The sequence below is a fragment of the Microcaecilia unicolor genome, chromosome 7, assembly GCF_901765095.1.
Source record: "Microcaecilia unicolor chromosome 7, aMicUni1.1, whole genome shotgun sequence".
Classification (NCBI taxonomy): Eukaryota; Metazoa; Chordata; class Amphibia; order Gymnophiona; family Siphonopidae; genus Microcaecilia; species Microcaecilia unicolor.
Window position 1 is genome coordinate 49484873 of NC_044037.1, and position 18105 is coordinate 49502977.

General features: G+C 44.0%; 1 protein-coding gene across 1 annotated transcript in view; it reads left to right on the forward strand.

The window, feature by feature from the left end:
* Positions 1-16838, forward strand: part of LOC115474986 (sodium- and chloride-dependent neutral and basic amino acid transporter B(0+)-like) — a 104786-nt gene extending 87948 nt beyond the window's left edge. Inside the window, 5 exon segments of the mRNA XM_030210727.1 lie at positions 1851-1950; positions 9622-9731; positions 11097-11264; positions 16723-16774; positions 16777-16838. Coding sequence (XP_030066587.1) covers positions 1851-1950; positions 9622-9731; positions 11097-11264; positions 16723-16774; positions 16777-16838 — 492 coding nt within the window.
* Positions 16839-18105: the final 1267 nt, after the last annotated feature.

The following is an 18105-nucleotide window of genomic DNA, read 5'->3' on the forward strand; positions in this document are numbered from 1 at the left end:
ATAATGCCCCTTAGGCATTCCCCCTCAGCAGTGTGCATGAGGTAATGTGCCTCAAAGATGGCATACTCTTCAATCCCCAGATGGTTATAGTTGGTAATGTCATCCAAGGAACAGGGCTTTGCTGGGAACACCACTGCCTTCAGGGGTTTGGAATAATGACACAATGAGGTGGAAACTGATACCCTCTCTGAGATGACACACTTCAGACATCAGAGGGTCGCTATTGGTAAACATAAAGAATAAACCCAGAGGATCTCTACATAGAAAAAGGATGGAATCAAAGCAAAACTTATATAACCTTCACACTATAAACAAAACATAGAAGGGGTAAGCTGTACAGAGTGGTAGGCACAATCCTAAACAAAGGCATAGAGTAGTGTAACCTGCATAAATTAGTAGATAGAACTCTTACCACTTTATTGGGTAGTTTAGATGAACCACACAGACCTTTATCTGCCATCATCCTTCCCTTCATCTCTCTCCTTTCCCCACTTCCCTAGTTCTCCTTCTCCTTCCCTTCTATTTCTTCCCTTACACTCATCATTATCTTCCAGCTTTTCTCTATCTTTCATCTCTCTCCTTCTTCATCCACACCCTGTCTGCTTATCTTTCCCTTTGCCCAGTCTCCCTGTTTCCCTTCCATCCTCCCTCACATTTTTTTATTCCACTGTCTCTTTCTGCCACATTTTAATCACTTTCATCTTCCCTCCCAAATATTCTACAGTATGGACCTTAGGAACTCAGATCATTTGCAGTACTGCTGATCCCCATGAACCCCCATGTGCTTCCATTTTAAAACACACAAGTAGAGGGAGAATGGGGCTGTGGGGACTGACAATGCTGAGGATGCTGTGATTCCCCACAGTCTGCATCGTTGTGACAGCTGTAGTCTGCTACTGGAGACAGATGTGGGTGTGTTCTGCTGTCTTGCTTACCAGACACCACAAAGTGACTGTGGGACCCTGATAGAGTTACAATGGCTGCTGGCTGCTTTAAAAGTACCTCTACATTTATGCAGATACCAACTTTGTCATCCAGCTCATGCTGCTTTCTTTTTCGTGCCTATGACAACTGATTTGAACCAAAAACATTTTGACTGTGGAGGAGGTGGGGGGAGGATGGCAGCTAAATTGTCCCACCATATGCCCTCCCAAAAACTATACTAATTCCCAATATCTATTTTTACTTGGCTTCCTTTTTGAGGGGCTCTTTTACTAAGCCACGTAAGCGTCTACGCGTGCCCTATGCGCACCTAACATGCACGAAAATGGAGTTACCGCCTGGTTACTGCATGGCTCATGCGGTAATTTCATATTTGACAAATGTCCAATGCATGCGGCTGAAAAATAATTTTTATTTTCGAACGCATTTGACGCACGTAGATCATTACCACCCGGTTACCGTGTGAGACTTTACCGCTAGGTCAATGGCTAGCAGTAAGGTTACAAACCCAAAATGGACATGTGGCAATTTTGATTTTGCTGCACGTCCATTTTCGGCAAAAATGAAAAATGGTCTTTTTTAACAGGCATGCTGAAAAATGGATCGGTGCATGCCCTAAACCCATGCCTACACTACCGCAAGTCATTTTTCAGCACACCTTAGTAAAAGGACCCCTGAGTGAATTGACCTTAAGTCTTTACTCATAATCCTGTATTTCAAGAAATCACAATTCATGGATTAACAAATTGATCCATTAAAACACTAACCAGTCGAGGAAGGCTCCATGACCAATACAACTTCTAAAAACGCATTACTAATTACTAATGAACGGTTATTGATGCTAAAACCTTCAACCTTATTATTTTCATAAATGCATGATGTAGTGATTTCTTTTTTTCCTTCTTTAGGCAGGAATATATTGGATTGTTTTGATTGATTCTTTCTGTGGTGGATGGACTCTTCTTTTTTCTGCTTTATTGGAACTAATGGGGATCTGCTGGATATATGGTAAATTTTGTTAAGTCTCAATGAAATCGATGTACTGAGGTATGAGAACATGGGTGGTTAATATAGGTTAATTATTTCATTAGCAAACCATGTTAATGATATGCTAACCATATAGGTGGCTGGTTACTCATTTATTTGAAGAAAATTAAGCAGAGAACTGACATAGGAAGAGTAGATAGGCAGACAAACGTTTGCCTCTGAGAGTGTGGCTAGGGTTGTCAATTCTGAGAGGCAACAAGAAAAACTATAGTTTTAGAAGAACAATCCTACAAATATAAAAAAATTATTTACTACTAAGAATTTAATTGGAGTTTAAGGCTGAAATCAGTGCTAAACGCTCCCAACAGAACTTTCTGCTCAAAACTGGGGCTACACCAAAATATCTTCTCAGACTGTCCTTTGTTGCAAGAAAAGCCTCTGAGATCCACAGTTGAAATACTAAGGAGAAAAAATGTTTTGGGAGGACACTAGGGAGAAAATTGCTTGCACTGGATTTTCACACGAATGAGCTAATGGGAATACTTGATTTAAATGGATGCTGTACTCATAAGAGATGCTGTAAGAAGATGCCATATTGGTTAGTTCAGTTCCCATGTTATACTCCTGTTGTAGGAAAAGTGAAACAAATACCCCTTGTCAGATGTGATTTTGGGGACTGCAACGGTTGGATTTCTTTGAGATACTGAGATAAGTAACCAGCTTTTGTTCTTTTGAATATGGATTAAGTCATTGTCCAAAATTTGATGCGATCATATTTGGAAGGGGACATACATATTGGACATTATTCAGTCAAAGACATTGTGGAATGAAATGGATAATTTGTGTTTCTATGACATTGGTAGTGGAGATTTTTCAGTCTTAAAGCTTTTTTCTCCACCTTTTGGCACAGAATATCACTAGTGCCTGCATGACTCCCAGCTCTGCCCTGATTCTGCCCCAAATCATACCAACATTAATCATATACTGCTGTGGCAATCAGAGCAGATATTCAGCAGCTCTGTCTGGTCAAGTGCCAGCCAGTGTGATTTAACAGGGCAGCAGCCTCTTTTGACCAGTTAAATTGCTTTGAACATTGACCCCCATTATTTTATTCTATTTTTATTTTAACATTTCTACTCTGCCTAAAACCTAAGCGGATTAAAATAAAAGCATACATCAAACATATAAATGGCAAGTGACCGACTCACCTGCAAATGCGCAGTAGAGACTTCCCTCTCTGTCCTGCCCTCGCGTCAAGACGTGATGATGTCAGAGAGAGGAACAGAGAGGGAAACGGAGTCGGACTGTCGGATGGTGCCGCTGGAGCCTGGAAACGAACATTGTGCGCACCAACCTCCCCCTCCCCATCCCCGCCGCCGTTCCCGCCCCCCTCCGTATCGGGCCCCCTGCACTGACCTGACAGCACCTCTCACCTGCAGCGCTTTCACACGGAGGTCAGGTCAGTGCAGGGGGTCCGGCACGGAGGTGGGAGGGAGCGGTGGCGAGGAGGGTAGCTGGAAATCTCGCCCGTTTTAACAGGCTTAACGGCTAGTATAAAAATAATATAAAGAAATACCATGTCCACATATCAAATTGTGCCTTCCCCAAGTGTTGAGGTTATATGATCAAAGGACTATTCCATTCAATAAATCATCCCATATCAATAGGCCTGCAAGAAAAAAATGTGTTTTCAAATATTTTTTAAACTAAGAAATACCACTGCATAATTGTAAATACACAGGCTATTTATTCCACATTAATGGACCACCTACTGCTCCTGAGTTTTAGCATAATGTATGTTGTTTAACATTAACATTGATAATTGCTTTGTATTATCTGATCTCAATGAGTGAACTGGTCAGTACAACTGCAAAGCCTGTGATAAATACAAAGGGGCTGTTCCATACATTATCTGGTGAATAAGGCTCAGAATCTTGAAATTATCAGACTGTCCTATAACTGTATCGGTATGGTGAAATGTAGCCCTTTTGGTCCGAAATCCAAGTTGTCCCATAAGCAAGCCCATCTTAAGTATCTCATCAAATATCAGAATACCCAATTTAGAAGCAAATCTATATCTGAGTGCCTCCATTTAGGCACCTGGAATGTGCACATGGTAGGAGCAACTCTACAATGGAAACTAGGTGCCTAGGTTGTGTTATAGAATACTAGCCTAACTGGCCATCAACATGCTTAAGTGATGCACATAAGTTGGGGCCCTACGTCCCACCCATGCTCTTCTCCCTCCCCCTTTCAAGTACACACTATCTAAGTTAAGCGGATTATTTGCAGAGTAGTGCTTAGGCACCATATTAGCATTTATGCATGTAAGTATGCACAAAATTCAGGGGCATAGCTATGGGTGGGCCTGAGGCCCACTCAGAAGCACAGCCACGTAAGATTCACCATCCCTCCAGCCTCCCTCCCGCATTTCCAGCACCTATGTGTCTTCCTTACCTTCTCCCACCCCCGCCACAGAACTTGCATTTAATGCTAACAGCGCTGCCTGGCAGGAACCCACAGATGTGGCGTCCTGCTTGGGGCCTTCCTTCTGCCACACTGATGCAACTTCCTGTTTATACAGGGTGGGCCATAGAAGAGGGAAGGCCCAGGAGCAGGATGCCGCGTCTGTGAGTTAGTGTTAAATGCAAGCGCTGCAGCGGGATGGGAGAGGGTGAGAAAGACATTGGGGTGCTGGCCCTGCGAGGGGAGGGGGCTGAAGGAAAGGGAGAGGTGCTGGACTTGCGAGGGGATAAGGAAGGCACAGAGGTGCTGGACTTGCAGAAGGGTAAGGAAGACATGGAGGTGCTAGACTTGTGGGGGGGGGGTAAGGAAGATAAGGAGGTGCTGGACTTTGGGGGGGGTAAGGAAGACACGGAGGTGCTGGCCTTGGGAGGGGCTGAAGGGAAGGGAGAGGTGCTGGACGCGAAGGGCAGGGTGTTGAACGGGAGAGAGATACTGGACTTGCGGAGGGGGGGTTGGAGGGAAGGGAGAGAGGTGCTGGATATGCAGGGGGGTTGGAGGGATGGGGAAAGGTGCTGAACATGCAGGGGAGCTGAAGAAAAAGAAGATAGGTGATGGACATGTGGGGGGCTGGAAGAAAGAGAGAGAGGTGATGGACATATAGGGGGGAGCCGGAGGGAAGGGAGAGAGGTGTTAGATATGCAGGGGATGACTGAAGGGAAGGGAGAGAGATGTGGACCTGAAAGGAGGGCTGTAGCTAAGGGAGAGAGGTGCTGGATCTATGGAAGTGGGAGGGGTTAGAGGGACAAGGGGATAAAGGAAGAGGGGGTCAAATGCTGAACCCACAGTGGGAGAAATAAGGGATGCATAAGGGGAAGGGAAGAGAGAGGAAGAGAAGCTGTTTGGGGTGGGGTCAAAGAGGAGAGAGACACATTGGTGTGGAGGAGGAAGAGAGGGGACATAGAGAGGTGTACAGATAAAGAAAGGGAGATGATGAGCATTAGGTGTGAGCATGGGGACAGGGACACAAATGTGAAATGCTATATGGGGATGACATATTGGCACAAAGTGGCAATGTCTGACACGGGGTGGAGGGAAGGGGGATATGGAATAGAGATACAATGCTGGACACTGGAGAGGGGGGTATAAGGAAAATAGAAAGGAGATACCAGAAAGGGGGGAGAATAGGAACACATAAATGAGATGCTGGGCATGGGGTGCATAGGTACACAGAGGAATGATGATGGATGCGGGGATAGGAATGATGATGGATGCGGGGATATGGACACAGGGGAGATACTGGACAAGGAAATATGGGGAAACAGAGATGGGAGATAGATGATGGGCATGGAAAAAGAAGAAATGGTAAATAGACAAGAGACTCTGGTGAGTGAGTTAAGAGAAGACAAAGGGAAGCAGAAATCAGAGACTGGGACCAATATGATTTGAAAAATAAAATGACAAGACAACAAAAAGGTACTTTATTTTGTATGTTGTGAGTACACTATGTCGGATTTGGAATGTACATTTTGCCAGAGCTGGTGTTAAATATGGCTGGGACCCAGGGCAGAAATCTAGGAGAGAACCCCAAAGTCCATTACCAGGCTGTGCCTTATTCAGCTTCCAGCAGGCTTGAGGCTCTTTCTGACCAGAGAACTAAGCACAACTGCCCTAGTTGCACCCCCTAATATCATTCCTGGCATGTGCCATCTTTATATTTTGCACAGGAAGAAATGCCTTTCTTTCATGGTTCTCTGCTGTTGTATACTACATGCAAGTCTGGTTTCTTGGGGTTTCAGTTTAATTTATGTTTCTAGTGTTTGTGGTCACTTTCCCTGTATTTGGCATTTGTGTTCTGTGTGTGTGACTCAGGTATTCTGTTAGCATGATGTTTCTATATAACATTCTGGAGTAATTTGGCTTGTTCTGCTTTCCCAATAAATGTATTGGTATTTTAGGGCCCCACTATAATATTTAAGGCATTGCCTTTTCATAGGTAGGATCCTTGTTTCTGGAAGTTAGTGCTGGCATGGTAGATTTTCTCTTTGTTCTAAGTAACTTTTTGTTTTGTAGATTTTTAAAAATTACTTTATAATATGTCTGTTATTGAGATTACACTAGAAACTAAAACTTCTTTGCATGGTGACATTTATGGGGAAATAGCTTTGCTCTGCTCTATATCCATTCTTGGTGGAGAGCCAGGAGGTTCTCTGGATGCGGAATGCGTTTGGCTGCAATACCATATGTGTGTCGGAGGACCATGGCTCAATGGGGCTGAAGAGTGCAGTTTCTTATACTTCCCTTACCTCTCAATTGGCCTGCAGCCACTGAAACCTGCACTGCTACCCTCATTTAAGTTATTGGGAGTGAGTTAGAGGTTGAGCATGGAGTGGGGTAGGAACAGAGCATGGGTGCATCAGGTTGATGTTTTTTTCTCTTTCAAAATGTTGGCAACTCTAGTGCCTACCCATACAACCTGTTGGCCCACCCAAAAATTGCCTTCTGGCTATGACATTGGCCTATAGCTAGGGAGTCCCACATGTGAGGATATCTGTATCCGGCTTGTTCTCAGAGGAAACAAAGTTACTTACCTGTAGCAGGCGTTCTCCAAGGATAACAGGATACATATCTGCACACATCCTCCCTCCTCCTCTTAGAATTGTATTCTATTAACTAGAGACTCAGTTGATGAGGTCCTGCACTATAATGGTAGGTGGGAAAGCATGAGCATGCATGATATGAATCTTTGAAAATCTTGAGTAAAGCTTGTGCAGAGTTCCTCTGGATGATATCACCCATTTGTGAATGTACTGTATGTATCCTGCAGTCCTCAGAGGATACCTGCTACAGGTAAGTAATTTCATTTACTTGCAGACTTTTTGTACCTGTTTTGTCAAAGGTTTTGAGTATTTTAACTATTTGTAGTTTACTGTGTTCATATTAATATGTAATAATATTCTTTATGTAAACTGTTTCTTGTTTGATTGTAAATCTCCTTATAGCAGGTAACTGGATTAAAGCGGTATATAAATGCCATATTGTATTAAATTAAAATTAATAATTTGTACCTGTCTTAGAGTGTGTTAGACAGACCAAAGTGTTGCACATCATAATTTTAATGAAGCTGAATAGATTTTAAGGGTTTGTGCACATGTATATAATTAATAAAGAAAAAATATTTAACGATCATAGTTATTGTAAATCTTTGTCAATATAAGTTTTAAGAATTGTAGAGAATTAGCATAGTCATTACTGCAAGAGTAGCTTCAGACACATTTGTAATAAGTATTTGGAAGAAAATCCTTATTAAAAAGGATGGCCATCTCCTGTCCTCAGAAGCCACAAAGAAGTCTGCTTTCAGGACAGCCACAATGAATGTACATGAAATGCATGAAATAGATTTATATACAATACATGCAAATCTTACATATATATTCATTGTGGCTGTCTTGAAAACCAGGTTTGATTTGCATTTTATGTTCTAATTATTTTTCATTGTGTTGTATCATTGTACTACTGTCACAAACCAATTTGATACCTTGCTGTGCAATAAATCAAATTAAATCCAGCCTATATATGGATCGTGAGGAACTGAGTTGACTATCCAGCTTATTATCAAAAGAAGAACGCCCATCTTTCGACACAAATCGGGAGATGGGCATCCTTCTCTCAGGGGCGCCCAAATCGGCATAATCGAATGTTGATTTTGGGCATCCCAAACTGCTTTCCATCACCGGGACGGCCAAAGTTCCCAGGGGCGTGTCGGAAGGGTAGCGAAGGCGGGACAGGGGCATGCCTGGGCGTGCTTAAGAGATGGGCGACCTCGGCCGATAATGGAAAAAAGAAGGGCGTCCCTGGCGTGAATTTGGTCCATTTTATTTGGTCCCTTTTTTTTCAGGTCCAAGTCCCAAAAAAGTGCCCGAACTGACCAGATGACCACCGGAGGGAATCGGGGATCATCTCTCCTGACTCCCTCAGTGGTCACTAACCCCCTCCCATCCTCAAAAAAACAACTTTATAAACTTTTTTTGCCTGCCTCAAATGTCATACTGAGGTCCATCGCAGCAATATACAGGTCCCTGGAGCAGTTTTAGTGGGTGCAGTGGACTTCAGGAAGGCGGACCCAGGTCTACCCCCCCCCCCCCACCTGTTACACTTGTAGTGAAAAATGGGAGCCCTTCAAAACCTACTACTACTATATAACATTTTTAAAGCGCTACCAGGGTTACGCAACGCTGTACAATCTAACAAAGAAGGACAGTCCCTGCTCTAAGGAGCTTACAATCTAAAGGACAAAAAAGTGCAGTCAATCAAATTGGGGGACAGTCTAGATTTCCTGGATAGAGGTACAATGGTTAGGTGCTAAAAGCGACATTGAAGAGGTGGGCTTTGAGCAAGGATTTGAAGATGGGCAGGGAGGGGGCTTGGTGTACGGGCTCAGGGAGTTTATTCCAAGCATAGGGTGAGGCGAGGCAGAAAGGGCGGAGCCTAGAGTTGGCGGTGGTGGAGAAGGGTACTGAGAGGAGGGATTTGTCCTGTGAGCGGAGGTTACGGGTAGGAGCGTAAGGGGAGATGAGGGGCCCACCCGAAACCCACTGTACCCACATGTAGGTATCCCCCTTCACCCTTTAGGGCTATGGTAGTGGTGTATAGTTGTGGGGAGTGGGTTTTGGGGGGCTCAGTAAACAAGGTAAGGGAGCTATGCACCTGGAACCAATTTGTAAAGTCCACTGTAGTGCCCCCTAGGGTGCCCTGGCATGTGAGGGGGACCAGTGCACTACGAATCCTGGCCTCTCCCACGACCAAATGCCTTGGAGGTATTCGTTTTTGAGATGGGCGCCCTCGGTTTCCATTATGGCCGAAAACCGAGGGCGCCCATCTCTACAGCCAGCAATCTCAGCAATGTTGAGATTTGGGCGCCCCCAACCGTATTATCGAAGCGAAAGATGGACGCCCATCTCGTTTTGAAAATACGGTCGGCCCCGCCCCTTCGCGGTGCTGTCCTCGGAGATGGGCGCCCTTAGAGATGGGCGTCCCCGATCAAAAATGCCCCTCTATGCCTGCCTTAGTACATCTGCTTTACTTTGCTTAGAGATTCTCTGATTATGGAAGGGTGCATGTGCATGACGTTGATTTTAATGGTAATAGCACCTCCCATCAATATAGGAAAGAGAAGCAAAAACAGAAAAACTCAAACTCAGAATGCCTCTTTCTCACACTTTACAACAGGAGGAAACCGATTCATTGGAGACATAGAAATGATGATTGGAAAGAAGACCTGGCTCTTCTGGCTGTGGTGGAGACTATGTTGGTTATATGTTTCTCCTGCAGTTTTGGCAGTAAGTTAGTAGTTTAGCTGTATTAAGGCATGTTCACAGAAAAGACTTTTGAGTTAGATCTACCAATAATGTTCTCACAGGTCCCATTAGTGGGTTTTGATCCACTGCTCAGGAGTTACTTTAATGGAAAAAGTGGATCCTGGTTGGCAGGGAGAGACAAATGCCCCAAGACCCTCACTGCTTTTCTACTAAAACCCACAGTCTTCCCCTTTCAACTCTAAAAAAACTTGCTAAGCCTGCTGTCTTTCCTAAAAACCACTTTTAATAGTGAAACCCCCCCCCATAAATATGACATACAGCAAAATACAAAAGCATGAACAAAACAGAATGAAGTAAATATAAAGCAGGAACAGTGTAGAAATCAAAATCTTCCTTAGCATGAGTTCTTCTCAATAATCCTAAAAACACTCTTTCGCACATGTATGTATTGGGAAAATTAAAACAAACCACAATTCCCAAAGTCAAAACAACATAATTATCACTCTCCTTACTGTCTACTTAGTATACATCAGGGATCAGTCCCTCACAGATCAGCATGGATTTCTAAAGTTGTCTGATGGGATGCACCTTCTGGGTTCCACAAACCTCTTTAAGTATACCAAAATACTAATTCAGACTACTTACTACAACCACAAAATATCTGGGCATCCACAAAAATATCTTCAAACCTCTTCAGGGTCTGCTCTTCTCTAAGACCCTCAGTCTTAAGCAGGCCTCAGGCTGGCAAGGCCTGAACACAGTCTATGGCTGGTAAGGTGGCCACGTCCCAAACATAGCCTGCGATTCTTTCTCGGTTTTTCTCCAAGTACTAGGGTCTGGCTCCAGCCAGACCTCAGATCAAGGCTTGTCAGTCTCAAACAAGAAGCAAAAGTGGCTACTTCAGCCAAATCACAATTCTTAACCATAGGTGGTGGCGACATATACTGGGGCTTCGATTCCTTCTTCTTTCTGGGCCTCTTAACCTCAATTAGGCCCTGTCTTATATACTTCCTGGTTTAGGCTCCACCCCTCCTCCCAGCTGGACTAGTGATCTTAAGGTGGCTAAGGCTGTTTAAAGGACTGTTTTTAAGGGTGAGGGGCAGAGATCTATAAACCTCCTCACAATATATATACCCAGTTAGGCTAGTGTTCTATAAAGGAAAGTAGGTGCCTATATTCATTTATAGAAAAGGATTTTATCTGATTGCTTGTTACAGAATTACCCTATAAAAGTCAAAAGATACCTCAGTGCCTCTAAACAAAAAGCATGATAAATATAAACCCTTGTTCCTAAAATAAATGGCTTGCAGTCTTGGCAATCTTATAACTACTGTATATCATTGTGAAGCACGTTATTGATGCCATTTTTTTTTTCACTTTTACCAGATGGTATTATTTTGGTCTTTGGCAACATTTTCTGCACCAACATATGGCCCAGTTCAATATCCTACCTGGTCAATCATACTAGGCTGGCTTATGACAAGTTCCTGCCTTATTTGGATACCTCTCATTGCCATACGACATATTTATAGAGCTGAGGGAACCCTGTGGCAGGCAAGTATCTGAACAGAATATTTACAAATCTTTAGAATAATTACTTTGAAAAATATGTTTACTGTTGTAGCTTCATGTAAGAATAAGGGCCCTGTTTACTAAGGTGCATTAGTGTTTTTAGCGCGCCTACACTTATGGGCGCCTATAGGGATATTGTAGGCACGTACATGGTTAACGCGTGTACATGGTTAATGAGGATTAACAATGTTAACGTGCCTATGACGCTGCTTAGTAAACAGGGCCCAGTGTTAGCAGAAGTAATCATATAATTGAACATCCAAGGAAAACAAATAATGGTTGAATACAAAAATGTTATCATTTGGTTTTGTCAAATCGAGCAGTTAATGATATATTTCTGTTGTGGGATTTAAATGATAAGTAGTAGTAGTAGTAGTAATTGTAACTAAAGCAGAGTAGCACCTTTATGTCAAAGATAGCTATTTCCAGGTATTTGACCTTTCTGTGTGTGCAGAAGGGATGTGTAGGCACATTTTTAATTTTATTTGATTTTTATTATTGTAGATATATTTTTGACTCAACATTTTAAATATTTTCTTTTTTTTCCATGGGAGGTGTCATTATTTTTTAATGCATGATATTTGAAGTGTGCACTAATAGATGGCATTCACCACTGCCTCACCAGTGATTACATCTACCCTTGGGCTTGTCCCCATCCCCTCATTCCTACAGAAAATAACTTACCCCATAGCTATGGAGCCCAAAGGGAGCAGAAGTAACCCTTTGCATCAGCCAGTGCTGTTTTGTAATGTTGCACTGGCGAGGCAGTAACAGTTGTGGATTGCTCCTTCCTCATATTAGACCTCACAGCTGAATGATATGGTTGGGGCTGGTAGTGTTCTTGTAAACAAAAAAAAAACAAAGGCAAATTAAAGTTTCTTTACTTTAGTTTTGTTTCATTTACAAAACACAAAATAGGAAATGCCATTGATGTCATTTAAATGAAAGCGTTTCCTTGGAGATTAGCTGGAATAATCACGCTATGGTGCTCATTTTTGAAGCAGATGCCAAAAACGTCCAAATTACAATTTTTGAAAGGCAGAATTTGGACATCCTTCACTGCGGTTCATTAAATAGCAAAGGGGACATGTTGTGGGTGTATTTAGGGCAGGAATAGGGAAGGCTCAAAGTTAGGACATCCAACAGCGATAATTGAATGGAAGAATCGTCCATGTAAAAAAAAAAGGCATCCTAAGTTAGACTTATTTTAATCACATCCAGGGTTTAAAAAAGGTGCCCTGATTGAGTAGCTGACCTCTGAAGGGATTAAGGTGTGACCCCCCTCTTAACCCCCCAGTGGTTACTGTCCCCCTCCCTCTTCCCTGAAAGTGACACCAGAAGGGGAAACTAGGATCCTGAAAACATCAAGGGTTAGGGGCATTCTGAACACAATAGCAAGCAAGTCTAAAGGGTAGCCTACTGGTCAGCACAATGGATTGTAAACCAGAGGACTCAGGGCTAGATGCATCAACCAAACGTTAAAAAATCTAAATCGTAAAAGTGCTTAACGAATTTGAAACAATGAAGAATGCACAAAAAAAACAGCTCAGAAATGTTCGATGCAGTATTGAAAAGTACAATGTATTAAGCGTACGTTATCCCCGTCCTTAATTTGCTCCTTAAGCATGCGCAGAGCAGCAACAAACGTATTAAACCTACATAGGTTGCTTACGTCAGACTGGGGCGTGCGAGGGGGGGATCCCGACCTGCAAGCCTTTTAGCTGTCTGATCTAGCAGAAGAGTGCAGTTGAAGATAATTCTAAAAAGAACAACTGACCCTCGACCTCGTAAATCCCCTTTTGAAACAAAAGACCTCTTTGCAGTTTGTTTACAGTAGTGGGAAAATTGGCTTTAGGGTGTTAATTTTCAACCTTGTTGGAGCTATAGAAATGCTAAGTAGAAGTAGTAGTAGTAGTAGAAGGGGAGAGACAGGATTTTTAAGCTGCAGGGAGACCAGTATGTTTTGTTTTATAATGAGACCACAACAAAACGAGCGGAAGCTATCCAGAAGGACCAGACTGAAGCCACAAATGTTGGAAACCAGAATAATTTATTATGACCCAATTGGGTCGTAATAAATTATTCTGGTTTCCAACATTTGTGGCTTCAGTCTGGTCCTTCTGGATAGCTTCCGCTCGTTTTGTTGTGGTCTTGTTTTTTTGCGGGAGATTTTGGACTCTCTTTGTTGTTGTTTTATAATGATGCAGGGGAAAGCGGAGAGCCACGTGTTTGTTTGTATCTCACTTTTCTTTTTAAACATGCTGGCTTGGATTTTTATGGTGCAGGGGGCCTTAACGACAGGTCTGAGCACACATAAACTTTCTGACGGTAAATGATTCGTTGCAATCATTGGTATGGTTAGTGCATTCCGAATTGTCCACATTTCAATGGTAGTTTCTCCTTTGTATTCCGTTTTCCTTAGCTGCTTGCTTCGTAGGAAAAGGGCCTTTAATGTATGCAACGGTTAGGAATTTCCTTCCTTAAAGGGTTGTTAGAGGGTCGTTAAGGTTTAGTGCATCTAGCCCTCAGTTTCAAATCCCACTTCAGCTCTCTTTTTTTTCCCCCTTTAAATTGTGAGCTCTCCAGAAGCAGAGATATACCCTACTATACATAAATATTAAAGATACCTGCAAGTCTGAAAGCTATTGAGATGGTGCGCATTCAGGTACAGTAGATATTTCCCTGTCTCTGGAGGCTTGATTGAGTATTTAAAATAAGAGTTGCAGTGGAATAGGAACCTGGGTGTCCTGGATTAAAGTTCACTGCACTGACCACTAGGCTACTCAACAGGGACATCTGTGTGGCCATATTTGAACAAATACAGTGGAATCCTGTTATAACACAGCTCACAATAATACAAATCCGCTTATGTCTTGTCCTTTTTTTTTTAACCTACATTTCCTCTGTCGGCAATGCCCTCTCCCCATGCCTGCTTGAAAACCACGCCAGTCAATGTCTATCTACACCAGGGTGGAGCTCACACCCTTCCCTGCATGAAAACCACTCCAGCCAATGTCTAGCTATGCCAGATGAGCTCTGTCTTTGCCAGTGTGAAAACAAGTTCAGGTGGACTCTGTATATGTGACTTAAGTTGGTGCCGGTGTGAAAACAACCTCACTTAGACTCTTTCAACACAGCTTTGGCCACACCCAGTGCCAGTGTGAAAACAACCTTGGGTAGATGCGAATATCACCGCCTACTAAGGATGTAGGCCAAGTCTTCAAAAGCCTGTTACTGCTTACCCTAAGGTGTTATCTAAGTCCATCACAGCCAGTTGCTGCCTACTCAAAGGTGGAGGCTGAATCCATAACAGCCAATCACTACCCACCAAAAGCATAGGTCAAATCTCTCTCCATAATCAATTAGCACCTACCCAAAAGGCCCATCCATGCTGCAAAACCTCTCAACTCCCCAAAAGGGAGAGAGCAGTCTCTGTTTTCCTGGGCTCCTTTGCTGTTGTATCTTACTCAGGGCCCCACTCTTACCTCAAGGTGAGCCCAAGACCCTTAGCGCTTCCCCCTCCCCTGGGTTCTTTATCATCTAGAGGATACCAATATTCCTCTCCTGGCCCCCTCTTAGGCTATCAGGGGCCTTGTGCCACCCTCTGGATCCTGTGGACAAACCCAAAGTTCAGTATCAAAATTTTACAGAACATTCTTGATTTTGCAAGAAGCCAACAGTTTGCATTAAGAAAACAGACCACACAAGATAAGTTCCTGTACCAGTATTGTACTGCACAGTATTGTATGTTTCAGTAATGTAGTATAATAGTTCAGCCATAATACTCAATACTGTGTAAATGCCTCGGTTTGTAGCAAATAAATATTTTGCAGCAGATCAATGTTTGCTTCATTTGTGTTCGTGTTCCATTACCCCGATATAACACGAACCCGCATTTAATGTGATGATATTTTATGGATCCCTAACATCGCATTATAACGGGGCTCCTCTGTACTGCCAGACAGATGTCCTTGTCCCTGGTTTTTTGGCATTCATAATTTGGGCATTTTATTTTGTAACATGGCTGTTTATTTTGGATGTTCTCATGTATTTTTGAACAGGAAACCCCCAACGCTTTTCCTGTTCAAAAATGGCTGTGAGATGAACTTTTCTTTTTTGGATGTTATTAGCTGGATGTCCCTGTTGATTTTCATGAAGTAATGCAAGGTGTTCATAGCATAGCCACCATCTTGCCCCATAATAAACATAACTGTGAATTGAACCCCCAGAAATTGAGATAGGAGCTGAGGATTTTGGGACTGAGAGCAGAGACCTTTGATTAGGTGTAATGGATTATAGGCAAGGGAAAATCATCATTGTATGTCTATTCTACTGACCAGATTAAATCACCCATAAGGAAAAAATGACTTAGATTTACAGCAATGATTTTAACAGCAAATTGTCCTAGAAGAATTCAGGGGCCCTTTTATGAAGCGGCGGTAAGCCCAGCGCGGGCTTACCGCTTGCTAAAAGGGAAGTACCGCTGGGCTACCGCAGCAGCCCGGTGGTAGTTCCCTTCCCCAGGCACAGCATTTCTGGTGCTATAAAAGCATTTCCATGTTTATAACGCCAGTGTGTACCTGGTGGTGATTGGGCAGTGCCATGTGCTGCCCGGTTACTGCCAGATTATCGCGGGAGCCCTTACCACCAACTCAATGGGTGGCAGTAAGTGCTCCCCCCCCCTCATATGGCCATGTGGCAAGTGCTTCACTTGCTGCACAGCCATTTTTTGAAATGGCTGCCTTTTACCCGCTATGGTAAATGGTGGCCTTGGCGCAGGTTGAAAACATGCACCGATGCCAGCGCAGGCCCCCTTTTGCCGCAGCTTTGTAAAAGGGCCATTGAAAGATTTAGCTCACAGACAGCCCCAGTTTTATGGATTGCCTAGTGGTTAGTGCAGCAGACTGTGATCCTGGGGGAATTGAGTTTAATTCCTACTACAGCTCTTTGTGACTCCGGGCAAGTCACGCAACCATTGCCCCAGGTACAAATATGCCCCTGCATATACTATGTAAACTGCTTTGAATGTAGTTATAAAAAACCACAGAAAAGCGGTATATCAAGTCCCTTTCCCTTTTCAAGGCTTAGGTACACACGTACTTCTGCTTTGAAAATTATCCCAGGACACTGTTCTTCTTCCTGTTTTTCAGGGTGCACAAATTTTCGAGTTGACTTGCATATTATCAAATTTTCAAACGTATACACAATAAGTACAAAACAATTTTGTAATCTGATCATTGAAACCTCCTCTACTTCCTTTGCACATATAGGCAGTATGCACTTTTACCCACATATTAAGCATGCATTTTTGTAAAAGTCCCTTCCCATGGATTATCCATGGAAATTATTTTGAAGTGTCACTGTTCACCAGCAATAGTATTATTTCTTAACTTACAATATCATTAACAGAAAAAAAAACTTTTTTTTTTCTTTCAAACAGCGCATAGTAAAGACTTCGAAACCTACTTCAAACTGGGGCCCAGCCTTGGACAAAATCATGGACAAAGATACAGACATATGGTTATAATTGGATATCACAACAAAGCATATTTTTAATATAACTATTGCCTTCTGCATGAATATAAATTACGTATATTAAAAGATATAACACATTAAATACAGTCTGTTCATTAAAATGTGGCCATGATAAAAATATAAAGATCACAAAGTCCATTCTTAATGGTCTCTTTCTCTTTTCTGTTGTTATACTACAGACCTTATTTGATCTCCAGCAACAGCTTTACCCTCCTGTTCATGTTTATTAAGGACTAGTATAAAAGGCCCGTTTCGGTAGGCAATGAAACGGGCGCTAGCAAGGTAATCCCCCCCTGCAGTGTCCTTCCTGTTTCCCCTGCCCCCCCTGCAGCCACCCATCTGGTCTCAGGACCCCCTCCCCACCAACCCTCCTCTGCCCCTGCAGCCACGCATGTGCAGCGGCCCTCCTCTCTCGCCTGCTCCCCCTGCAGCCACTCATGTCCAGCAACTCTCCTCTCCCCCTGCAGCCACCCATGTCCAGCAACCCTCCTTTTCCCCTGCAGCTACCCATGTCCAGCGACCCTCCTCTCCCCTGCCCCCCTGCAGCCACCCATGTCCAGCGACCCACCTCTCTCCCCTGCCCCCCTGCAGCCACCCATGTCCAGCGACTCTCCTCTCCCCCTGCAGCTACCCATGTCCAGCGACCCTCCTCTCCCCTGCCCCCCTGCAGCCACCCATGTCCAATGACCCTCCTCTCCTTTCCCCTTGCCCCCTTGTAGCCACCCATGTCCAGCGACCCACCTCTCTCCCCTGCCCCCCCTGCTGCCACCCATGTCCAGCGACCCTCCTCTCTCCCTGCCCCCCCTGCAGCGTCCCTTCTGTCTCCCCTGCCCTCCCCTGCAGCCACCCATCTGGTCTCAGGACCCCCTCCCCACCTCCCTCTTCCCTGCCCCTCCCTGCAGCCATCCATGTCCAGCGACCCTCCTCTCCCCCTGCAGCCACCCATGTCCAGTGACCCTCCCCCTGCCCCCCTCCAGCCACCCATGTCCAGTGACCCTCCCCTCCCCCCTCGGCGAATCACCCAAACCCCTACCCCCCCCCCCCCAGCGCATCACCCAAGCCCCTACCCCCCCCTCTCGGGCACATCAACCCCCTCGTCACCCACACCTGCCAATACTAACGCTGTCCGGCCACTGCTGCGTCTCCTGTTGAGCAGCAGCGGCCGGTACAAAAAGAAAAAAGCCCAAAAAAATTTTTAAACCTGAAACACGGCTCCGTAGACAGCCATCTGGCATTGGCTGTCATCTCTGCAGCCGCTCCTCCTCTCCCCTCTGATGTCGCTGCACTC